General features: G+C 41.1%; 1 protein-coding gene across 1 annotated transcript in view; it reads right to left on the bottom strand.

The window, feature by feature from the left end:
• The window catches only part of ccser1 (coiled-coil serine-rich protein 1), a 139852-nt gene that overhangs the window by 37662 nt on the left and 76428 nt on the right, over nt 1–25762 (bottom strand). Inside the window, exon 10 of the mRNA XM_085475645.1 lies at nt 21837–21917. Coding sequence (XP_085331771.1) covers nt 21837–21917 — 81 coding nt within the window. The remainder of the gene's footprint in view (nt 1–21836; nt 21918–25762) is intronic.

The following is a 25762-nucleotide window of genomic DNA, read 5'->3' as shown; positions in this document are numbered from 1 at the left end:
ATGTCTGCTTAAGTTGGTTTGTCAACAACAAATATCAACACAAAAAATATTAATGAAGGGAAATTTTTAGAAATGATCAGCGCTTACAACCCTAAGAGCATGAAGATGAAAAGTGGATGAACAAATTTAAAAAGAAAAAAAAAAAACCAAGGGAAAAAAAACACTGTACTGGCTTCTATGGGTATTTTTATACCTGCAGAACTGGGTTAGGGCTGTGATCCATTGCAAGTGTTGGAACGCCAAACAGACTGCAGCTGCTGTCTTGCTCAACAGAGAAAGCTAAAACCTTTATACTTTACTTTAAAGATAACAAACGTCTGATACTGAAAACATAGCTTTTTGTCAGACAAGATTATATTCCCTGTCATTTGAAAGCAAGTAACTCTCATGTGGGACACCGTCCCTCTTACTTGACATTGCTTCTGTGTGTGTGTGAACACAAACTGTTGCAATTTCTCTGTTTTTTTCTAGCGGAGAAGCCAAGGCTCCTTTTAGCTTTACACACCAAATAAAAGTGTGCCCTTTTCAATACACCTATGTGCAAGAAAGCCAAATGCCCTTTAACATGTACTGATTATCTACCAGCTGGAAGAGCTGGCATAACGTAAAAGACATAGATACAATTGTATCTCAAGTTGGAGACTCGCTACATATGCGGCCATTTCCCGACAATCCTTGTTTTTTTGATCGTTTCGAGCTGAAGAATAGCCAATGAGGATGGGAGATGTTATGAATTAATGATGAATTCAAAGTGAATGCTAAGAGGGCTGTAGAAAGCAACATGGGAAATAAAAATATGGCATATAGCTAACTTACAATACAGTAATGCGCCGTGGCTGTGACTGTCAATGCACTGGCTGTGACTGTATCATCTATTATAGGAAACACTATATATGCAAAATGTGACTTCCTGTAGCTAAAAGAGAAAAATGGAAATGAGCAAGGAGCTAAGAAGTCAAGGAAGGAAAGGGAGGATTGCAATATCGACGCCCAAAGTTAAAATGTTAATTTGGTCTCGACCTTTTAGAACTTATCTAATGTCGATGAGAGCCAGCAGGAGCACCGGCATCCACCCACGAGCCTTCTGCAGTCAAACTCTACACCCCTAATTATGTTAACCTGCTACTCAAATATATTAATAAGTGACCACAGATAGGGTGTTTGCGGCGGAAAGCTTGGAGAGCGGGGAGGTGCCGGAAGGAGAGAGAAAAGAGAAAAATGATGGGGAGACTAAAGCGACAGAGGTGAAGCGAAACAGGTACTAGAAAAAGAGAGCGAGATGGAGGGGAAGACGGCATATGAGGAGGAGAGAAAGAGCCAAGAGGCCCTCTTGTCATTCATTACAGATAAAAGCAGTTATAGGTCAGCGGACGACACACGCATGCAGGCAAGAAACACACACTCACACACACCACTAGATGCTTTGTCCACCTAAAGCCTCCCCTCTGACTTGTCACTGAACAGCAGAGTATTGCTTTCATCTGCCTTTCAACGTAGAGTAACTGACTCCCTCTTTTCCTGTCATGTTTCCTCAATTTTCATCCCACTTCGTCTTTACCCTCGCTCCCGTCTTGTCTCTTTTTCTTGTCTGATGTTGAATCCTTTCCCACTGCTCTCTCCACCTCTTATTTCATCTCTCTATTTTGTTTTCCACCATAACTCCTTTATGGAGTTATAGACGCAAAACTAAAAACGATTTTGCCTTTGAGGTTTTAGCTTTTAAACTCTGGCACTCCAGCTACTACGGCTTAAAATCTCTAGATAGTGAAACGGCAGCTTTAGATTCACTTGCTCAAACTGTGTTAACTTATACATTTTTAAATAAATATCAATATCAACCGTTGTTAATATTTACTGGAGCTCTCAAACACAAACACTCAAACACACACTTTAGTCTTCTATCACTTTTCTTCGTAATTTCATATTCTTTCTTCATTTCCTTTGTCCTTTACTTGACAGATTCTCCTGGTTTTCTTTACTCTTCATCCTCTCTCGCACCCTTTTATCCTGCCTCCTTCCTTTACCTCCTCTGTCACTCTTTCTCCCGGTCTTCTCAAATCCTTCTTTGTCCATTTTCTTCACGTCCACCCCCACCCGTCTCCTTCTCCCCTCCTGTCCTGCAGTTCCCCCTCCCGTCAACTCCGCTGTACCCAGTGTCATTGTACAGATAATTATTTATTAACGTGTTTATATCACCACCGCCCCTGTCTGTCTGTCGCTGCCATCTGTGCCCAGTTAGGTGCCCGCCTCCCTGTGCTGTTATGCCCTGCCCGGGGGGAGAAAGCCATACATGAGGACACAGATCAGAGACTCCCACACAAACACAAGCACACTCTCTCTGTCTCTGTTCCTCTTTCTTAGATGCACAGTCCCACACACAAGCACACCTTCTGCTGTCAGCCCCCACTCTCCCCTGCACTGCCCCTGGGGCCAGGTGGGGTTAGCCTGGATGAGAGGCACGCAGCAGTAGCCACCACAGTCCCTTCTGTCCCGTCCTGCTTGCTTTGTTCCCTTCTGTCAGCACTATGTATAGAGAGAGGTGGTGGTGGTAGCAGCGGTGTTACCTTGATAAAGTTATTTAGAGGACGCGAGAGGAAGGCGCAGTTAAGGCACATAAGTGAACTAACTATGCATCGCCTGGGAATCTTTCATCAAGCTTTGAGGGGCATACAAAGCAAGTTAAATTAATTGTATTGTTGCCTCCTGCTCTTGGAATACTTTTAAGAAAGCTGTGCTGGGAAACTGCAAATAGCTCCTTAATGCACAGACACAGGAAGTTATGTGGGTGACAAACTACAGGGGAGAAAAAAACAACACAAAGTAAGAAAGGCCAAGAACGACTTCAGTGCATTCTGTGATTGATTTTACTAGGCCTCTCGACAAGTCACAGGATAAAGGTGAGCTCTCAGGACAGCATCATATTGATTTGCACTTCCCTCTACGGAGCAAGTGTACCCAAAACATGGCACCAAAATGCCCTTCACAGGATAACATAACAATCAGATAACATCAGTGTGTGTAAGGTTTAAGGGTTTGATTTTCTTCTTTAATATGTCGCCCAACTGTAAGTTGCCTTCACCCAGACAAACTGGCACAAAGCCTTCAGAGTTTTTATCGAATATATCATATGGCACAGTGACTTATCATATGTTAACGTATCCTAACCCAGTCTCGAAGGATTTAAGGATTTGACTGCGTGCCATTCTCACTCTGCTGTAACATGACAGAATGGGGGAGGAGGAGGAGCACAATGAGAGAGGAATGAAAACGACCGAGAGGGATAAATGAGGAAACAATGAGAGGAAAGGAGATGTAAAGATAGAGGGACAAAGAGAAAAGCCTCTGGGACTGTAAAAGGATTGTGATCATGCATCTTGGATCTCAATAAGTAAACAGAACAAATGTTCTCCATCTCTTCTCCTCCTTCTCTGCTCTTCTCGCAAGCAGTTCCAAGTCCCCCGCTGTCCGTTCCCTCAACATGATCTCTATCTGTTGGCTTCTCCACTTCTTGGCAGACGTTCTCAGTCTTCCCCTGCACTCCCCATGGCAGCTTTCGATCATCCCCTCCGTTTTGCTCCACATCTCACTGCATTTCTATAGTTATCACTGCATTTGTATTATTCGTTTTCTTTTCATTCCCACTTCTGTCTGACAAATGGCGTACACATGTTGGTAACTTTCTGTATGAGTAGAAAGCTGAGAGGTAGGCTGCAAGAGGAGGTGGTCTTGGTGGCCTCCATTAAGGAGGAGAGAGGAGTGTGGCTACTTCCTCAGGGAGAGTGCTTCATTAGCGTGAATGGTACACAGGAGAGCATGTAGAAACTGTGTGTATATGTGTCTGTTTGAGTGCCTCTGTCTATAATTAGGAGTCACAGTGAGTAGCACTGTGGATCACAGTTAGATAAGTGCTCTGGCAGCTAGCCAGCATTGGAGATTAGCTCATGCGTGCGCACACACACAAGCATGCACAAAGACAGCCCCCACTTCTTTAGCAGTGCTGTGTGGTTGGTGGTTGGGGGCTTCTGCCGTCTCTGAAAAGTACCACCTGCGCATGGACGGGGCCACTTGGAAGTATCCAGTTTTAGCTTGACAATATGTGTCGCTAGCTGGAAACCACATCCACAGATACACCAACCCACCTGCGCTTTCTCATCTCCCTTTCTCATTTTAGGTAGTCAAAAAGGGACATGCAATAGGAGCCCAGAATAGTGGATCAAAGATGTGACACAGCCACGTATGCGTGCAAACGCTATGAAACACTCAAAAAAGGGACTTTTCTTCTTTTAACCTCGGGACAGCTGAAGGCACCCGCGTACTGTGTTGTTGGTGCTATAAAAATGCAGTCTTCCTATGTAGCTGTCTGCTACCACTCAGATATGTACTTTATGCACTTTTGTTCATATTTGTGATGTCGCTGCTGGTAATTTTGAACAGAAAGCAAGTTTTAAAAAACACAAGATGAGAAGTATAGAGGATTTTTAGTTGTCGCCAACCTTTAAACCAGTCAGCCGTCACTTTGTTCATATAGGTGGTTTGACAAACTCACACACATACTCCACAAAGACAACACTTCCTCCAACATGCAACCTCCACCTGGGTAGAGAAACCTTTCATCTTAATGTGACTGCCACTGGGCAGGCGGGCAGGCTCGAACACCCCCACGCACATTCATGCACTCTCTCTCCATCGCTTTCACTCTCTCCACCTGCTGCCCTTTTTCGCTATGTTGATGTCAGCGCAGCAATGGCACACACATTAACACAAGTGCTAACTCTGCTGGTTGACTAGTAAATGCAGATGTATGTTTTACAAGGCACTTAATCACAAAGATTCAATGTATTTACAATTCAAATGAAGTCATGGAAGCATTGTTTCTCCTGTAGACTCTTTTGCTCAAGCCTTTATGAGACGCTGCAAAACATTTCATCCTAATGTCATGGTTTACAACTTCAGTCAGAACTTTAAGACTGCGCATTTGATATAGTGCTTCTGACATCATCTCCAGTTTTATTTTGCCTCTGCTTCAGGTTTATCACTCAGTGCCATGCTGTTATTTGTTTGGAGGATAAAAAATTCACATCTTAGAGCATGAAAGGAGCTCAGAGTGAGTGGCGAATGAGTGGGAACCAATACACAGGATCCCTTCTAACATTTGCTAAAACATTCAAACTGTAAATAGAAACATTTCCTTACCTATATTAAATAGGGTAATAAATACTGTGCAGCGTGACTCAATTTATGTTAGTCGTGTAGGTTTATTTACATTTTTAGTTGACACGCCGTTTGTTAAGTACTTGAGCATAGACAGTTCTGTAGTGTAGATGTTCAGTTGAACAGGAACCAAAAAAGTTAGATCTCCAACTACCAACACATAAATATGAACATTGTGTACTCTTTTTTACAAAAAAATCTGAAAATAATAAATAAAATAATAAAGCATCCTATTATTTTGGGGTTAAGGTGCCAAATTGCATTTATTTACTTGCAGCCTTGAACAGAAAAATTAGTTTTAGTGGTTGAATGCTTTGAGTGATTAATTTCAGACTTCTCAGAGAAGTCCAGTGTGCCGGCTCAAATTTGGGTATAAAAACTTTAACTTAGTTTGCTATCCTAACAAATAACAATATTTAGATAGATTTATTACTCTACTTGTGCTTTCTTGCCTTTATTGCAGTTAAATTACATTTTTCATAATTGCAGATGATTATATATCAGCGAACCTCAGGAATATTAAATCAGTTTAACTTAAAGTTAAGGAAAGCTCACTTACTGTGAAGTTGTATAATTACACTAGGACGTTTTTGCAAGACCTGCCTCCCAAAAATTTAAGGTCTTTTCCACCAAAGTGGACATTATGAGAACTGCGTTAAGAGGAATCTGTGCCTTTAGCCTCCTCCGTTTTGGTTTCCACTTGGTTTGACCTTGCAAATGAGGTTTAGCTCATTATGTTGTTTTCACTGCAACAGGTCCAGAAGTGACTAATAATTCAACATCACAGCATTACTGTCAGTCCTTGAGGAGTTTAATGAGAAAAAAAAGAATCATCACCACGTGCACATTAGCACACAGGCACACACAAAAATGATGAGGTATTCTTGCAGCAAACCTGTATGTTTGGGTAAAAATAACTCAACTCCACACACAGAGGCAAACAACCGTATGCACATACAAAGACGTGGAAGTGTGTAGGTGCCCTTGCGTAAATGGGGCACCGATGGCTTTTACAGTCTCTTTGTGCTTTAACCTTCAAACACGGAGGTTATTTACCTCAGAAGCAACAAAAATGGTTCCTTTGTAATTGATGGTTAACATAAGACGTGTCCTTGAAAACTCGAAGGTCTTCATGTGCAAGCGTTATACTGAATCAATGCCTGTGTCTATCAAGGCTTGTGTGTATGTTATGTAATGCCAGGGTGGGCTGAGTAGAGAGGGGAGGGAAGGATGAAGCCTGTCTGGGGAAGGTCACAGGTCACAGGCGTCAATAAAAGGCTTGCATATTGTGACAGCTGGGATCGCAGTTCATAGTGCAATGACGGGGAGGGTTAAAGTTCACACAAGAGCAGGAGAAGAGAGACCGGGACACTACATTCAAGCACTGGTGCTCTGAATCCTAAAGCATGCTCGACTTTAGTACAGTGCAGGAAGGTAGGCAGGGAATACACTTTAAAAACAAAACACACAAAAAAAACTACTTTCTTTAGGTCCCCAGAGGAATTTTCACCTTGGGAAGTTCCTGAACTTCCCTACAACATAATATTTTCTGTGCAGCGACTGACTTCACAGCATGTAAACTTTTCATACAGCTCGCGTGGAAGTTGAAATGAAGTTGATGAATCTTTTGAAGTGAAAACACTTAAAGAATATTTGATAAAGTGGTCCACTTTGAACAGTTTCACTTTGTGGACATCTTCTGGGTTGTTAATTTGTTGGGATGGCACGTCCCATTCTTTAAAGCGCTTAACAGGGAAAATAAGACCCTGTAAATAACATGTGGATACCGAGAAAAGATATAGATTTAGATTTCTTCAAATGGGCTAAACTCATGATTTGGCACTTGAATGCTTTGTGAACTTCGAAACGGAGACTACACTGCACACTGTTCAATATCTGAAACCATGCCATTTGTCAAGCTCACCGGCTTATAACAGAGATGATCTGCACCATCGAATTGCAGTATAAGAGAAATTATCTGTACCACTGTCTTCTGCTTGAACAGATTTTTCCCACTCTGACATAAACCACAGAAAATATTACATTGGCTTTTTCAGTGAACTCCAACAGACAGAGCAGCTCAGTTACATTGATTTAAACAAGAAAAGAGATGATCTTGGAGCCAAGATCTTTCTCGGTCACCATCCCTTTTAGGCAGGATTGATTCACATAGGTATAATAAATAGGCAGCATTCTTGTCTACGTTACAGGACAAGGCAGTGCAGGTGGCATTCATTATCGGACGGAGGGTCTCCACACTGGGGCTTGATTGATTCTTACAACTGGCTCAATGTACTATTTGCCATGATTTTACTTCACAAAACCAGCATCCATTCTCCGATCTACTTCAGTCTGTAGTGAGACAGTCATTCCAGATGTGGAGTGCTCATAATATAACTGAACAGTTATGTGAGTAAAGTCAGGTTAATCAAAGAATGTAATCAGTTCTAACAGTGGATGTCAAGAACTGGATTAGCTCATTTTGTGAAGCAAAACAAGTGAAGATCAGAGTAGAGCCGTACAGATGAATCAAGCCCTAGTACCAAGACCCCCTGTGCTTCCATCTAGTACATCAAGATAGACCACTACATAGACACAGTCACGTTCAGTCAGGTGATAGCAGAACAGAGACACTCACTCAGTTGTCTCCTTGTTGACAAAGTAGTGCTTCCATGGGCCTTGATGCCCTGTAAACAAAAGAGATGATGACACAAAATAACAAGCAGCCAAAAAGAAAAAGAAAAGAAGAAGAAGAAGGGGTCGGAGACAAAGAGGAATTGTATTTAGATCAGAAGAGGGAAACATAGTTTTCAACTTCACAGCAATCCTAAAGGAGCCTCTAACACTTCCTGCCAGCTTAATATGCATGACTGTAACTTCTCATTACGTCTAAACACCGCTAACAGGTCTTTCCAAACTGAACAGGAATAGTCATTGATGCAAAGAAGCTTACAATGCTTAGAAAGCTGAATCCTTGTTCCTTCTGTTGGACCGCATCATGTCTTGCACTACAGTTCATTTGTTCATATCTCACTCACTCATAGCGACTCTATACATGCGCACCTGATACTTTCTTTCCGACGACTCGGCAATGCGAAACGACTGCACACTCGCTTCCTTTTTATACTACTGAAGAACTGTGTGGTGTTTTGCGTCAATGACATTGGTTTTTGATGAGCAGAAGAAGAAAATAGAGCTAGTGGGTGACACCACAGCAAAGTAGAGGGTTTATAAATACTGGTGCTTTGTTCTTCATGTTCCCACACATGCTTGTTCTTTCCTGTACCCACACAGAAATTCACTTGCCAAAAACTACAAATGTTATAGCAATTCCACAACAATGTGTTCAAAGCCAACAGACAAGGACATCATTTTTGGGCAATTGTGTAAACATGTAGGAACAATACCCAGCTAACAGCATTTCCATGGCTTTTTCCCTCCGCAGTTACCTCCGTTATCCATATTAATGATGTCCCAGCTGGCAAGGTTATATTCCTGTTACTATAATTATTTGAATTTTTACACTGTGAAACAAAATGTATGAATAAATATGATTAGTTAACACTTCTCTTAAGATACCAGAGGAAAAACACTGTCTATTTATAACATAATCTTAAAGTTTGTTATTTTTTTGTCACGCTACAGTAATTTTTTTAAATAGAGCCCAACGTGTTTTCGGTTTTGCTGACTGCATATCATTACTACTTAATATAATGGTCAGCTCAGGAGCCCCAAATGGACTACTTAATGCGTCCAGGCTTTGTAGTGGTAAAATGTTACATAATCTCCTGTTAACAAGACTTTCGACTGTTAAGGAGGCCTTAATGGTGCCAGTAAAGTGTTAGCCTCACCAAAGCTGATTCTAAATTGTTTTATTGTTCCCTTTATTTTACTGCATTTCAAAACATTATGAAGACAGCAGATGAGCTATATAGCATTTTAGATGGTAAATGGTAAATGGACTGATTTTTATAAAGCGCTTTTCTACTCTCCTGGAGTACTCAAAGCGCTCTATACAACACGCCACATTCACCCATACACACCCATTCACACAACCACTCTATGCTTTGTCAGTGCTTTTTAACTAACATACATTCGTACACATTCATACTCTGATGGATGCCTCGGAGAGCAAGTGTGGGTTAGTATCTTGCCCAAGGATATTTGGCATGCAGACTGAGGGAGCCAGGAATCGAACCACCAACCTTCTGATCAGCAGATGACCTGCTCTATCAAATTTACCTCACACATACGAAAAAAGAAGGCACAGACACCCGACCTCTGCGACTATTAAACCCTTCCTTTACGACCCCCAAAATAAAACATATAAACTAAATAAATAAATGGCTGCTTGTACTGTGCATTTATTATTACTGAGCTGCTGCAAACAATCTCTTCAACTTAATAAGCAAATCAACCTCTTAGAGGTATGACAGGATTTTATTATATACAAACCCCATACTAGAGCCTGACTGATATCTGATTTTAAAGTTCGATATCGATACCGATATTCTTGTGATTTTTTTTATCTTTCAAACGCTTGAAGTATAAACTGATTCCCTAACAGTTTTGTGTGTGTTTACTTATGATTCATTACCAAGATAATATAATAACAGAATATAACAAAAAATAAATAAATATTGCCAGTCTTGGTAGCCAGGGATCTCTCCGCCAGGATTATATTGCTCAGCTGGCCTGGGAACGCCTGGGTGTTCCCCTGGACAAGCTGGAAGAGGTGGCTGGGGAGAGGGAGGTCTGGGCTTTTCTGCTTGGGCTGCTGCCCCCGCGACCAGGCCCCAGATAAGCAGAAGAAAATGGATGGATTGACTAAAAAAATATCAATCTTTCGTGGATTACTTTTTTTCAAATTTGCCCAAATTTTTGTTCGTCGCGCGTTACCAAAAGCTGTAGAGTGACCTCAGGTGGACAAAATATGCAACATCAATAGCTACAACATTTTTAACTGGAAGTTATAAATGCGATACCCGTGTACTGGCAAATATTTAATGTCAGCCCTGTCAATATATCAGCTGACCTCTACTCTAAGACGTGCAGCCAGCCAACCTCCGAACACATGCACCCATCATGATTTTGTTTGTCTTCATCTGTTCAGCTTGATCCCAAAAAAATAAAAAAAAGAATACAAATAAAATCACTAGACAAATATGCCTGCACTGTGCAGCAGAATATCAGGAACCAGAAATATAAGGCCTGTCCTCTAACACCTATAAGACCCTAAACCAACAAACTGCCTGCAGTACTGAGAAAAGGGTACCAGTCTTGGAGAGCTCAGACTTTCATCAGCTTAGTAAAACACACAAAGACTTCTTGCTTCATGGTCATTATGCCCTGTACTGTATGCCTACATGTAGCCTCTTCTGCAGTTCTCTTCTGGGAGTTTTGCACAGCAACTTCAAGCCTCCTCTAGAAACCTTGTAAAACAAAAAACAACAAAACAAAACCACCTTGATTCGTGAACACCTGCTAAATGAGAGAGAAGCTTTCTAAGGCCTTCTTCTTTGAAGAAGTCTGGTATTTTGATCCTTGGGTTGCTCCGTAAAAAGACCAGGATGACCACACTTCACCTCCTACAGAATCTTCTCCAGAAGACACTGACATTTAAAGTTTCTTAGCCTGCCTGGCCAGCTGGTCTGAGGATTATCAGCACATGGTTAGAACTGAGAATCCTCAAAGTCAGTGGGTAAAACAAAAGTTACTCCCAACAGTACCACAGAGTTTAAAACGCTGTCTGAGTTGAAAACAGAATTTAAAGTATGGAGGACTGACTGGTTAAAGAGGAGGTCTGTTGAGTGTCTACATCAGCCGGGGATAGAGGAACCAGACCAGATCCTTTTTTCTTTTTATTTAATCCAGACCTGTTGCTTAAGGTGAAGAAACTCTTGTGCAGTTTGAAGACAAAAGGCTCTGAATGCTAACCAGTCCAGTGAACTGATAGGTATGATGAAAGGATTACAAGAGGTACCCGTTTTCCTAAAAAGCAAGTCTTTGAGTTATTACCAACTCAGCCTCAGGTACATGCTACTTAGTTAAGCCATTTTTCTTCTCTATATTTACTTTGTTTTAACCAATTTATTTGCTGTCTGAAGCATCTCTTTTAGGCTAAACAGTTTCTTTTGAGTTGGCTGTTCTTGACTAGCCAGCTTTCTAATCTTTACAAAAGAAATATAACAAACTGTCTGCCATTTTCTAGGAAATTACCGATCTCCTCGGGTGAATATGACTACTGATCTTATTTTTGAGACAATATCAGAGCACTGAGACAGGAAGTCATCTTCTAAGATTTCCACGTGTATATTTTCAACATTTCTGGTGTTTGATTCACTTGATTTGCTGTTTTTTCAGCCTCGGTTGTCAGACTTTCTATCTAGCGCACGGTTCTGTCTGCCTACTGCTTATATTTTTCTCCACAGCTTGTCCCTCAGTATTATCAGAGCTACTGTCTATCACCTCACTGTTATGCCTCACAATTCGTTCATTGTTCAGTGTTTTCTGTGCCCGGTGCCAGTGGGGGCCTTCCTTGTTCCATGCAGAGCTACCTGTGGGTTGCAGCTGACCTGTTTTGTGCATACCTCCCTAAAACTCAGCAATACGTAATGCAGCCCAGTTAAAGTGGAATAAAAGAGGAACACTGTGAAAAGTTGGCCCTAAAGGTGTGATGCTGTGGGATGGAGACCAGAAGAAACCTGTAACACAGCATGAATAGCGACGAGGAAGGCCAAGGCAGGGTGACAGCGTAACGGTAATAAAGGAGTTGAGAGAGACGAGCGAGAGGGACGGACTGTGAACAGAGGGGTACATGGGTGGAAAGGCTGATAATAAAGATGAGAACAGAGGAAGAATAAAAGGATATTAAGGAATGGATGAGAAATGTGAAGAGGATGGAAAGAAAAGAGTAAATAAAGGCAAAAGAAATGCTTGGAAGTTTATGGACAGATCAGACTGAAGAAAAGTGATGAATGTAGGAATAGGAAAACCAAAAGCAATGAAGGGGCACAAACAAGGAAGAAACAATTAAATTTCAGACAGGTAAGTAAGAAAGAATATGAAAGGACACGACGTGAGTTGGATATAAAGTAATAAAAAGAGAAGAATTTATGAAAACTATAAGTAGGACAGAAAGCTGCATCTCTCACGCTCCTCCTCGTTCTCGCTTCCTTCCTTTTCTCTTTTAGCAGCACCATTACTCAGTAAGGACTAGGCTGTACAAAATGATCTACTTTACAGGAATAGGAGTCGGAGACCTACATAGTCACAATCATCACTGGACCCTCCATCCTCTGGCTTAAACTGGCACAGACGTGGAGAGCACTAATGCTGGAGATCTGTATTAAATACTGATTCAGGATCCCCAGCTCCAGGAAGACACGGATGGATAAGTTAGCTGTGATTTTTAGGAGCTCGCATTGAAAACGGGGGGTTCGCTGAACATGATCTGTGTAACCATAGCAGTAATAGGTGGCTATAAGTACAGGAATACTACACTAAAGGCTTCTTTTCCCACCGGACTCGATTGATCAATAACTCTAGACAAAAACATCCCCAGAACAAAGGCAAAGAAAAAGGATGCTTTAGTTCGTACAAGTGTCGGGGCAATCATTTCACTTGGCTAAAAGGTGGCTCCAGTTTGCAAGCATCATTACTGCAACTGATCAGTTAACTGGGGACCTTTTTTTTTTTTTACAATCAGTCTACTATTAAAGAGCTGACATGGAGAAAAACAACCTAAAGTTTTGAACACATTTTTGTGGAAATGTGATGATATGCAAACAAAGATCCTTGAAGTAGTTGCTGTGAATGTCTTAATGTTGTAATTCAACCACAAGCTGAAAGAGAACAACAATGAAGAAAATATTGTCTGCTCGGTTGGTGAGGTCACAGAAGAAGAAGAAATCTCTGCCCCAACCATGATACACAGCCGCTGAAAAAAAAAAATCAATCTGTACTTTAAAACTTAAACGGTACAGGAGACTATACGTGCTGCTTTTCTCCACAAAATTGTTTTCTCAGAAAGCACTTTAAAGGGCTGTCCCCACAGGGAGACGTGTCAGCAGAATAAACTTGTCCTTTGCTTCGGGGTTATGCACAGACATATATAAATATCTATTTCTGTTTTTGCTGCCCTGCACTGACATTAGCTGTCAGAGTTTTAGTTATTCAACACATCTAATTATGTCTAAACATTTATCTGCTAGTCTTGAGCAGCAGTGAAACCACAGAAACTGGAAAGTATGCTATTTTGAAAGCAGAGTGATTTCAAATCTAAGTCTAACTCATAAAAATACAGGCTTGTTATGCTTTGTGACCCATTTAAACTCATGGACCAATTTCATTAGGTACACCTGTTCAACTGTTTGTTGCTGTAAATACCTAATCGGCCAATCACATTGTAGCAACTCAATGAACTTAAACATGTAGACACAAACGAGATGCCACGCTAAAGTTTGACCCAACTATCAGAATGTGGAATAAAGGTGATTTATTTGACTTTGCACGTGGAGTGTTTGTTGGTGCCAAACTGGCTGGTCTGGTATTTCAGAAACTGCTGATCTGGGATCTTCCTGCATAGGCTGGTCAGATGATTCTCGATTTCTGGTGCAACGCTTGGATCAGAAATGGCACACTTGATACCACATGACGCGACAGTCTGCCTTAGCAGTTCTGCTATGTCCATCCCTTCATGACCACAGTGTACCCATCTTCTGATGGCTGCTTCCAGCAGGATAGCACACCATGTCATAAATAAGGCTCAAATCATCTCAAGCTGGTTCAATTCAGTTTCATTTATACAAGATCCAGTCACAACAACAGCAGTTGCCTCAAAGCACTTATATATATATATATATATATACATATATATATATATATATATATATATATATATATACACACACACACACACACACACCCATATGACAGAGACCCTACAACAATACAAAGAAGACTCCAACAATCAAACAGCCTCTGTAGCGCAAGCACTTAGCGACAGTGGGAATCGCTTTTAATAAGAAGAAACTCGCAAAATTGGAGGCAAGAGGAGGTTCAACACTGTAGTAGCAATTTCTAGAAATGAAAGTATCGAGTAAGTATATATGGGTTTCGCTTCCATCATAAGGTAAATTAAACTCTTATTAAATGTGTTGTTTACAATCACTTTGGCTTTTAACAACAGCCACCAACTATAAGCACTAACACTTTTATTTTCTAAACCTAAATATGTATAAATGATTGTGTTTTATCATGATGACCTGTCAGGTGGTGTTAGTCTGTGAGTTTCAACATTCACTCAAAAAAAAAAACGCCGGCACATTTTCATTCGAAATGACCCACCAAACTCAAAAAGATGCTCCTTCTCCTCATTAAACGTGGGAGAAAAATGTACTCCGTAGCACAGTGTACTGCTTTTGAGACAGTAAACCAGAATGATAGACAAAGAGGAAAGAATCTGCATGATCTTCTTAAATGTTTCTTTATTCAAATGTAATGGCCCACAAACAGACCATAAACGAGGCGCTCCTGTCATTCTTTTTAGATGCCACTGAGGCGATAGGGGATGAGGAGATGGGTGGGAATAGAGCAAGGGGAGAAAAGGAGAAAGAAGTAGGAGGCAAAAAAAAGGAAAGTTGCACAAATCTACTGAGAATACAATACGACGGAGTAAAGGAGTGAGGGGGACAAAGTAAGAAAGGGAACAGGAAAGAGTGAGCTAACTATCAAGAGCTTTTGATCCCATCCATAAAACGTTCCTTTTAAGAATGCCCATGAAATTAGCTTGGTGAAAGAAAGCAATCTCAATTGACTGAATCCGCTCTAAGAAACTTTCAAACAGCCACCACATCTCCAGCTCTTAAGAGTCTCCGCGGACATAAAATAGCTCCTCGCCTTTTTCTCCAGGCACCTTCTTTTTTGTACTCTTTCTCAGTTTCCCTTTCACCTTACCTGCCAACTCAACATTGGCACAATCACAGAAAGAGAAATCTTTAAGTGTACAATAGAAAAAATGGGGTCAGTTGACACTTTCCAGTTTGTGTTTGACTAAAGCTAGGATGCTACTTGTCAGCTTAAGGATGCATAGAAATCAACGGGGGAATTCTGAAATGCTAAAGCCAGGTCAACATCTAAAACTAAAACACTGTAATCAATCATGCTGTGCTGACACATTCACACAGTAGACAGTGATGACCGTTTCCGCTTTGTCAGCAAAAGTGTATGTCCATATTGAAAAAGCAGTGCCGGTGCATTTTAACTTTTTTAAATTTACTGTATCCGCATGTTTGATTCGGCCACAATTTTGCCCTGGATGCTCTTCCTGACCCAACCCCCCTGTTTTATCCCTGCTTGGGGCAGCACTCGGAGTACACTGGCTCATGGCCTACCCTGTGGCTGGGTCGGCTAGAGCTGCCAGGCAGGAGGAAAAGAGGAAGACCTCAGAGGTTTATGGATGTAGTGAAGGAGGACACACAGAGGGGTGACGTGACAGAAGAGGATGCTAGGGATAGGGTGAGATGGAGGCAGATGATCTGCTGTGGCAAACCCTAAAGCGAGCATCCAAAAGAAGAAGAAGAAGAAGAGTCTCACTGCATCCACAGCACGGCCTTGTTTTGAAGCTCTTGTGAGACAATCAGAGACACTGTTTGAACTAAGCTGTTACTGAATCTGTTGTGAACTGTTTACATGATGGGGAAAACAGTCACCAGAGTTTTTAAATGGTGCGTGCTGGATTTGAATGCTGATTCCATGTGTTCTAGTTACCACTGTAAATAAAGTTATGACGCTTTACTGTAGATAGATAGAGGCTTCAAAGTAACTGTCTCGATTCATTCCAAGTTGGCTGCTGGGTTGTGAGACTTTCTTTCATAGCTCTTGTGATAAGGATCCAGAATACCAACTATATGACACATGTCTAAATCTGTTTTAGTACACAGAATCCAAAATCACACAGATTGCAATACAAAAAAGGCAACTGGACCATAGCCACTTAATGAATAAACATATCATATATGCAGACATAGGGCTGCTCGATTATGGCAAAAATGATAATCACGATTATTTTCACTGAAATTGAGATCACGATTATTTGACGATATTTATTTAACCCTTTAAGACCTACCATAGAACCAAGTCCACCAGAGCTTATATTATTATTTTTTTTACATGTTGTAGTGCCATTTGTGGGAGCATTTCAAGTTGCTATACATCAATACAACTGTTATAGCCCATATTTTAATAATATGTACGCATTAAGTCCATAGTAATTACATAAATTGCAAAAAAGTGCAATAAACTACAAAAAAAATTGAAAATCGCTTTTGTTTTGTTTACATATATTTCTACTTGGAGAAATTTAAGAGGTTTATCCCTCAAAACTTTAAATACAATAAAGTTGCAAAAAATAGTTTCCCACCACAGGAAATTTATTTTGAGTGTCTTCATAGTTTTATTTTGGAGATACAGCAATTTTTATATACTGCAGGAAAAACAAAAAACAATCCTATGATGCAAATTTGCAAAGAAAACAGCAGGTGCATCATTTCACTTTGGGAAGTGTTACGAACAGCTGATAGGATCGGCAAAGCCTGTTTCTGGAATATTATGTTTTTGTTCCTGCAAGCGCTTTTTATGCAATTTTTGCAAAGCTATATGTGGAAGGAAACCGAGACCGAGGACAAGCTGATGGCATCAGATGTAAGTACAACTCCTCCGGTTTCATATGCAAAACAAATTATTGCGCTAGCTTACACGGTTCCGGTTCTACAGGGATTTAAAAATAGTTACGCAAAACGGAGCGTGCAGCTCTGACCGGCTTTAAAGGGTTAACAATGACTTTAAAAAAATAATATAAAATAGTGTGCAACACCACTGAAGTTTTTTTTTTTTAAACTCTCTTTTCAACCAACGGCAGTCACTCTCCAAATAACTTCTGCTTAGCTTTCCGAGCTTCCCTCGGGTCCTCTTAATCAGCGGTCTCCAACCTTTTTTGCGCCACGGACGGTTTATGCCCGACAATATTTTCACGGACCGGCCTTTAAGGTGTCGCGGATAAATGAGGGAGGGGCTAATAATCGGCTCAGTCATTTTTAATGATCGTTGAAAGCCCAGATCGTAATCGTGATTAAAATTCGATTAATTGAGCAGCCCTATGCAGACAGATTTTTATTTCATTAGTTACACATCAAATTCACATTTTTATTGCACTTTTACTCTTTTACCGAGGTCTCAGTTTTCCCATTATTCTTGCCAATTTATTCTGGCAATCTGTCGTCACACCAAAGCTTAAATCAGCTGAAAAAGGTCACTGGACTAAAATGTGCTTGATTAAGGGTCTTGTTTTTTAAAAAATTATTATTACAGCATATTAAATTTGCCTAACTTTGCTCGTTTTTCCAGCTACAACAGTAGGAAAGTAACAAGATGAGTATCTTTAATCTAATTGGACTCAAAATTTATGCAATCAATCACCTGAAAGGACACCCTGTACTTGTCAGTGAGAAGTGAGGCATACGCACGTGAAATTCAAGTAGCTCTTCTCTTTCTGACCTTAGTAGAAGGTCAGAAAAGTAGAATACAAGTGGTATAATGTGAAATGTCAGCCTGAAGTTGTAGATCTGTTGAGTACGGGGCCAGGAGCTGTCCCTGGGACAGAGTGTCAGAGGCAGGGAAACCAGGGCAGGACAATCCCACATGAATTTCCTGAGCTCGGAGAGGAGAGCTTCTGAAAGCTAACTTCTGTGCTTTCGGGGGGTCAGCGATCAAAAGCAGGATGGAAGAAAGAAAGGACGAAAACCAAGTGAGGAAAAGCAAGAGGACGTTCCAGAAAATAGGGAGCGTGAGGTAGAGAGAGAGAAACGGAGAGAGTGAGATGGTCGACCCCGCGAAAGTGGTAGAGGCAGTAGAAATAGCTGCCCCACTTGTAGACACACTTTCTGTTGCTAGCAGACTGTCCTTGATGCACTGGGGTAGCTAACCTATATAGGCTTGCTCCATGCTGTAGCAATGCACTCTGTTACTCTTCCCCTCGCTTTTATGCACACATGGTGGGGGGTGGGGTGGAGCACGGCATAAAATCAGGCCACACATGCTGAAATCTACTGCTGAGTTAAGTCACCTGCATTGCTAGCCTAGCTTGCTAGCGGGCAACCAGCTGCTCCTCTAATTAAGGGACCATCTTCTCGAGGGGCTTGAACATATGGAAGGCTGTATAGCCAGGTAATATTCTTATAATAGACACCAAAGCCATACTCTGGAGTACTGACCAGCTGGATGGACTCTATTAAGATGAAGAGATCGCTATATGATCCACGCCTATATTCCTTCCTTTACAGCGTGGTAAAAGAGTTTTTTGGAAAACTGCATACGTCCAAAGTACCTTCGATACTTCAATGAGCACCTTCAACGCCCATAAGACTTTTGTCCTACTGCTGTTAAACAGACCAATACAGCATGCTAACATCACTGTTTTCCACCTGCGGAGCAGATGAGACAATTAGTGGCACTTCTTGAATTAAAATGATTACCCACCAATTAATCAAACCACTTCACCTCAGAGAGTGGATATAACTGAGTGAATCTTTAGAGCTTGAATCTCTCTTTATATGCACTACATCGCAGCCGAACATATTTTTCACTACCTGGTGGTCCTGGTGAGGCAAATCAAAGTGATTGTCTGAAATTAGTTTTAATGAAAAGAATTAAAAGCAATCAGAAAGTCAGGGAGGAAAAAAATATTAGAATTTAGGGTATCAAACAACAGTAACTGCTCAATATGCAGTCCCTTCGTCAGGACAAACAATGAGTAATAATTCAACTAAAGTCATGTCCCATTAATGGCATGGCCATACTGATACTGACAACACATAAAACACACAAACAGCAGCATTAATGAGTGAATTATACTGTATGAGGCATAACGCAACCTATTTTACTGAAGTTACTCTGACACTTCCAACAACATTTTATTGACACCGCTGTCCAAGGCCAGGACTAATGGCTACTTCGCAAAACAACCATACACACATACACACTTGCATAGGCAGACACATGGGCATGCATACAAATTTGCACACCAATACAACTGCAAACAGAGCGCCACACCTTTATTTACTTTAGCCTTGAGCACCAAAAAACTGCACATAGCTACTTCAGACTACGTTTTGAGAAGTCCATTAGCCAGTAATTGCAAATGAAGCCAACAAACAGTGTCAGTGTGTGTAAAAAAAAAAAATTGAAGTGAAGTAACCAACAGATGTATACGACAAACAACTGATAGGGAGAATGATTGCAGGTATGGTAAAATTATAGGCTTCAGGATTGTATCATCATACATATGTAGCAGTAAAGTAGCATTTTTCTGAGGCACAGCAAGGTCCCTGCCTTGCCTGCACCTGTTTTGGTGACTCACTGTGCATCACAGAGAAACAAAGTAGGGGGAGTGTCACTAGCAATCCTGCACTACACTGCAATTTTGGTGTCAAGATTCACAGAATTTTTCTTCTCTTAAGCCTGCCTGTGTGGACCTGGTCAGAAGTGCACTGCAGCTACTGTAGATCTGTGCTATTTTCGATAGCTAATGTGTGTGACAGACCTTTCAAAACCCTGTGTGAAAAAAGGCATATTTGTCTTGTCTGTTTCACATTTACTTTCCATTCTCCCGACAACAGAAACATCTACTAGCACTACATGTTCATAGCCCAAAACAGCTCGGTTTCCAGTCGGGTAAAGTAAATATTAAGGTTCTCACCAGTTATTTTGATTAAAGGCGTATCCAATTACCTGATTACTTTACTCAGCTGGCATAAAAAGTAGGCATGTGTGTTCAATCTCTAATTTGAGTAATGACATTGTTAAAGCACAGATGCACAAATTATGAATGCTTTGTGTTTTTGTTGGACTACACTGTATCGACACAATAATCTGACCAGGTAGCCCGGTCTGAACTGTGTGGGGTGTTGATTTGGGTTAGGCAGGAAAATGGGGATCAAGCAAGACAATGAACCATTTTATGTCATAGAAAAGTGAAGTTGTATACCAAAGACATACAAAAATTAAAACACGCAGCTCTGTGGCTTCTTTGAAGTTCTAGTATAAGGTTCACCAGCTATCGTAACTAGCACGTTTAGCTGTGTGGTAAACACATAAAGCCTTGGTTGCCACTATCTGTTTAAAGTCTTATCCCAAATCACCAGCTAGTGCCTTCTTCCAGATCACATTATAAGTGTCAAGAAAGAGGGAAAGCAGGACTGAGTGAGGAGCAGTATCTCTATCAACAGATTCAAGATTTTATGATTCTATAATCACAAAATCTGACACTGCGACCACTGTAACGGGCAAAAAATATATCGTCCAAGCACAAACAGGATCTTGATCCGCCGATGCCAAGATGTTACAAAGTCGAAATAAATTTCATAAATCTGACTACTTTAATATTGTAATATTCTACAGAGGCTTCGAGAGAACAGGGTAAACATGACAGACTTTTGATGCAAAGCTTCTTAGGTTGATATTAGGTAGTGGTGCAAAACCATATCTGTTGATTTAACTGTGTTTGTTGACTTTATAGCTACAGCAAGTGACTCAAGAGTCTGCACTCCACTGTGTGTTATTTATTATTTTTAGCCTTGATTTAACAAGTAGATTTTTCAATTAACATTCCACTCTCTGAGGTCTCTGCTTCCGGCTCTCATCTCTATGACTGCCATGTGTAGTAAGTGACAATAAAACTTAATAAAAATCAACTGCTTTAAAACTGATAGCTCTGCATGATATTTTTTTCTGTTGCTGAATACGTGGAGATGAAGGGACACTGCTGCTCATGCAAAACTGTTGTTTCTGTTACAATGTCCAAATAATGTATTTGATTTGCTCTCAAACACTATCCTGTGCCAGTGTGTGTTGGGAAGTCAGTGCGTTGGTGGGAATACTGTGCACCTACTCACTCACACAAATGCAAAGCTTTCTCTCTTTAACAGTGTTTCTTGCCAACTTTATACACAGCAGGATTAAAGACATAAAGGAACCTTGAGAGCAGCAAAGAAGACGAGGGAAAAAAGTGTTTTAAAAGAAAGAAAAGAGTGACAAAGAAACAGACCCCAAAACTCTGCTCCTGTTTCCACAGGCAGCCATTTTTAGACAGTCATCCATTAAGTCTGCTATGTTCCCATACTGTCAGCCCCTAGTGAAGCCAAAGAGGCCATGTCAGCTGAAGGCGTTAGGCAGCAGGCAGGTAGGATGCATCACAGCACTCTGAGCACTGTGGGAATTGGAGGAAGAAGGGGCGGAGCAGGTAGTGGACTATAATATGACTGTCACTGCAGGAAAATATCTTCAGAAAAAAGTAAGATGGATTATAGATTTAGTTCAACATGAAAAGATGGTTTTTAAGAGATGGGAAAAAAAGGAGGGGCAGAGAGACAGCTGCTGTGACGCAGCATAAAATGCAATGATATACATATGAGGATAGAAAAATAGGGAAGGAACGAGTTTGCACTGGAAAGTTAAAAACTGAGCCTAATTTTGTGACTCAGGTGTCTTAAAAGATAGTGTACAAAGCCCTGTTTGTGTGACAGAGCCTCACAAAGCTAAAGTGTGCCTACTGTCTGTGAGTGACTCACCTCTGGCCCCATGTGTTCAGTCTGTGTTGTGCGGTCAGTCATTTGGCAGTCTTTCATCTTCAGGGCAGCTTTGGCACTCTCCTGCACAGAAAACAAACACACACCCATCAGCCGTGTCCAAAATTTCACAAAAAAAATAAGCGAGAGAAACATCAAATATATATAAATGAGAACAAGTACTCTCCCAGCAGACTTACGCCATTTCCTCCACTCGCAACAGTTGGTACAGCTGGCTTGCATGCTTAGTTAGCTATCAAAAGAAAAAGAAAAACTGCATCTCTGAACAGCCTTAACCATTTCTTTCCTTTGGCTGCATTTTCTGGAAATCAAAGAGGTCGTAAAAATGGGCTGAATTGCAGGAAAACTTTTCTCCAGCCAAATATTGGAGCATGGACCTTCCACAAAGTGTACCCTCAGAGAAGAATTCATAAAAATTGACAGGTAGCACTGTCCAGCTCACTAAAAAGGTCCTTCTACTGGATAATTAATAGGTTTCCTCTGGCAGATTTACAATCAAAGGATAGAGAGAAAAGCTTTGGCTCTTTTTCTTTAAATGCAGAACTTTTACCTTGACCGGGAGGCTGCCAACAACTCCGGTGTTACCCCTGTATGATTATTTTGAAAAAAGCAGGATGCGAGTCCTCTGAATGAAAAGAGCTGAGCACTACTTCCACCGGGAGCACTTTATGACGATGTCACTAATCATTCTGACATCTCTGCCCTACGCTGCTCATGGGTTACAGAAGAGAACGGTTTGAAAGGTGCAGTGGCTATGAAATATTGAGAAATTCATTAACCTTGATTAAAATTCATCAACCAAATTAGGACTAGGCGTAAGGACGGGTTCATGGTAAGTACTCTAGAATAAAATGAATTTATGTTATAGTTCTTAACTCAAATATATACTGTCTACTTCAGAGTGAGCACAAGTAAGCTGACAGATTGAGTTAAAAATCAGTTTTCATTAATCATGCCTTCAAATGCATAAAAAGAAAAGGAAGGCTTTCTGCAGCTAAATGCTGCAGTTGGAACACGGTCCTTCAACAAAATGCACCAGCAGAGAAAAAAGTGACAGCTAGTGATGGCCAGCCAGCTAGCAGGTCGTTCTAGGAGATAATTAATAGGTTTTCACTGGCAGATTTACAGACGGAGGCAGAGCGAGGAGAGCTTTGGCTATGAGCTGCCCTTTCCTTCAAATGCTGCACTTTAACTTAGCTGCAGCAGGAAAGGTTTCCCTTTTAGACTCTCTTACACAAAGACAGGTACAGATCCTCTGTAATGTTCACGCACACAAACTGCACAACTTCATAAATGTGAAGCAATGCCAATGCCCAAGGGCGTATGGGGCAGATAAAACAGGGCTAGGCTGTGGATGCAGTGCGGATGAGGCCTAGAGTTAGATTATTATTATGCAAACAAACACGCAGACTTGTTCTCGTGACATCACACAAGCTGTATATGTTTGGAAATCGTATCCAGCTGGTTGTGGGAGCCAAAACATCTCTGTCAGTGAGAAGTGCCAAGCAGATGAATACACACTGTCAGCGGTGATCAGCATCTGTGTGTGTCCGAGCATGCAAAAGCAACTGCATACCCTAAACTCTGAGTGATAGAACCATGTGTGATCTAGGAGAATAAAATGAGAATGAAAGAGAAGAATTTTGATAATCCCAGCAGGAAAATGTCCCCATGTAGAAGCAAAGGAAAGAGAGAGAGAGACAAAGAGTGAAAAAACAAGCAGAAAAGAACCATAATTATAGATTCAGGTGTAAAGTAAATACAAGAGGAATGTGATTAAATTAGATAAAGACTTGGACTGTTTTATGAATAGGTCAGGTGATATTCTATATTTCCGTTAGTATGATAAGTAAAACTCAAGTAAAACTTTACCCAAGTTGAGACCTCAAACTTTTGCACACGTTTAAGTCACAGCGGGAGTGTTTCAGTAGCAGATCGTGAAGTTAGCATAGGGTAATTTCTTTGCCGGGTCTTAAAATTTGGTAAGTACAACCTCAGATGAATAAAAGCACGTTGAATATTACACTGTGTGATTATTTATTCAGAAAATTAAGCATGTGAAAAACTATGTACTCCTTCAAAAGGAATTATGAGGGTAAGTAGCACCCAGGTGCTGCTAATCAAAGGCACCTGATTAACTGATCATCACCTCTATAAAAGCACCAGTTTTGCCTGTTTTCTGGTCTGCAGCATTCAGGTGCTTTAACATGATGCCAAGAAGGAAAAACATCAGCAGTGATCTTGGAGGAGGCAATTGTTACTGCCCATCAATCTAGGAAGAGTTATAAGGTCATTTCCAAACAGTTTAAAGTCCATCATTCTACAGTTAGAAAGATTATTCACAAGTGGAAAACATTCAAGTCAGCTGTCAATCTTCCCAAGTGGTCATCTCAGTGCATCCACCCCAAGGTCAGACCTGCTGTGCTAAAAAAATAAAATAAAATAAACACCCGAGAGTTACATCTTAAGGTGGATTTATGGTATTGTGTTTGTGTCCGTTTGTGCCTATACACAGCTTTGGAGACCATTGTCTACGTGTGGTAGCTGTTACCAGTGATCAGCGTCACAAACAACTGGTTTGTGGACTACTCTTGCTTTACACAAAGAGCTGAAAAGTCCACTGCAGACACTGACTTTGCCATGCTGTTTATTTTAATATTTGATGTTTTTCACACTACTTCCGTTTAAGCTGAAGTCTTCTTCTACTCCATTTCCTGCTCCGGCCTACTTTTAAACCAGTCAGCACAATTTGAGAAAGACTAGACGTATGACTTGTGTGGAAGGATTGTTCTGCGAAGTTGCATCTGAACGACTCAGAAGCTACAGTGGGGCAAAAAAGTATTTAGTCAGCTACCGATTGTGCAAGTTCCCCCACCTAAAATGATGACAGAGGTCAGTAATTTGCACCAGAGGTACACTTCAACTGTGAGAGACAGAATGTGAAAAAAAAAAATCCATGAATCCACATGGTAGGATTTGTAAAGAATTTATTCGTAAATCAGGGTGGAAAATAAGTATTTGGTCAATAACAAAAATACAACTCAATACTTTGTAACATAACCTTTGTTGGCAATAACAGAGGTCAAACGTTTACTATAGGTCTTTACCAGGTTTGCACACACAGTAGCTGGTATTTTGGCCCATTCCTCCATGCAGATCTTCTCGAGAGCAGTGATGTTTTGGGGCTGTCGCCGAGCAACACGGACTTTCAACTCCCGCCACAGATTTTCTATGGGGTTGAGGTCTGGAGACTGGCTAGGCCACTCCAGGACTTTCAAATGCTTCTTACGGAGCCACTCCTTTGTTGCCCGGGCGGTGTGTTTTGGATCATTGTCATGTTGGAAGACCCAGCCTCGTTTCATCTTCAAAGTTCTCACTGATGGAAGGAGGTTTTGGCTCAAAATCTCACGATACATGGCCCCATTCATTCTGTCCTTAACACGGATCAGTCGTCCTGTCCCCTTGGCAGAAAAACAGCCCCATAGCATGATGTTTCCACCCCCATGCTTCACAGTAGGTATGGTGTTCTTGGGATGCAACTCAGTATTCTTCTTCCTCCAAACACGACGAGTTGAGTTTATACCAAAAAGTTCTACTTTGGTTTCATCTGACCACATGACATTCTCCCAATCCTCTGCTGTATCATCCATGTGCTCTCTGGCAAACTTCAGACGGGCCTGGACATGCACTGGCTTCAGCAGCGGGACACGTCTGGCACTGCGGGATTTGATTCCCTGCCGTTGTAGTGTGTTACTGATGGTGACCTTTGTTACTTTGGTCCCAGCTCTCTGCAGGTCATTCACCAGGTCCCCCCGTGTGGTTCTGGGATCTTTGCTCACCGTTCTCATGATCATTTTGACCCCACGGGATGAGATCTTGCGTGGAGCCCCAGATCGAGGGAGATTATC

The sequence above is a fragment of the Copadichromis virginalis genome, linkage group LG12 (genome assembly GCF_057382275.1).
Source record: "Copadichromis virginalis isolate Kocher_CV1m ecotype Utaka linkage group LG12, C_Virginalis_male_GT1.1, whole genome shotgun sequence".
NCBI classification, from domain to species: Eukaryota; Metazoa; Chordata; class Actinopteri; order Cichliformes; family Cichlidae; genus Copadichromis; species Copadichromis virginalis.
The sequence above is the reverse complement of the archived record's forward strand: the minus strand, read 5'-3'. Positions and strand labels throughout refer to the sequence as shown.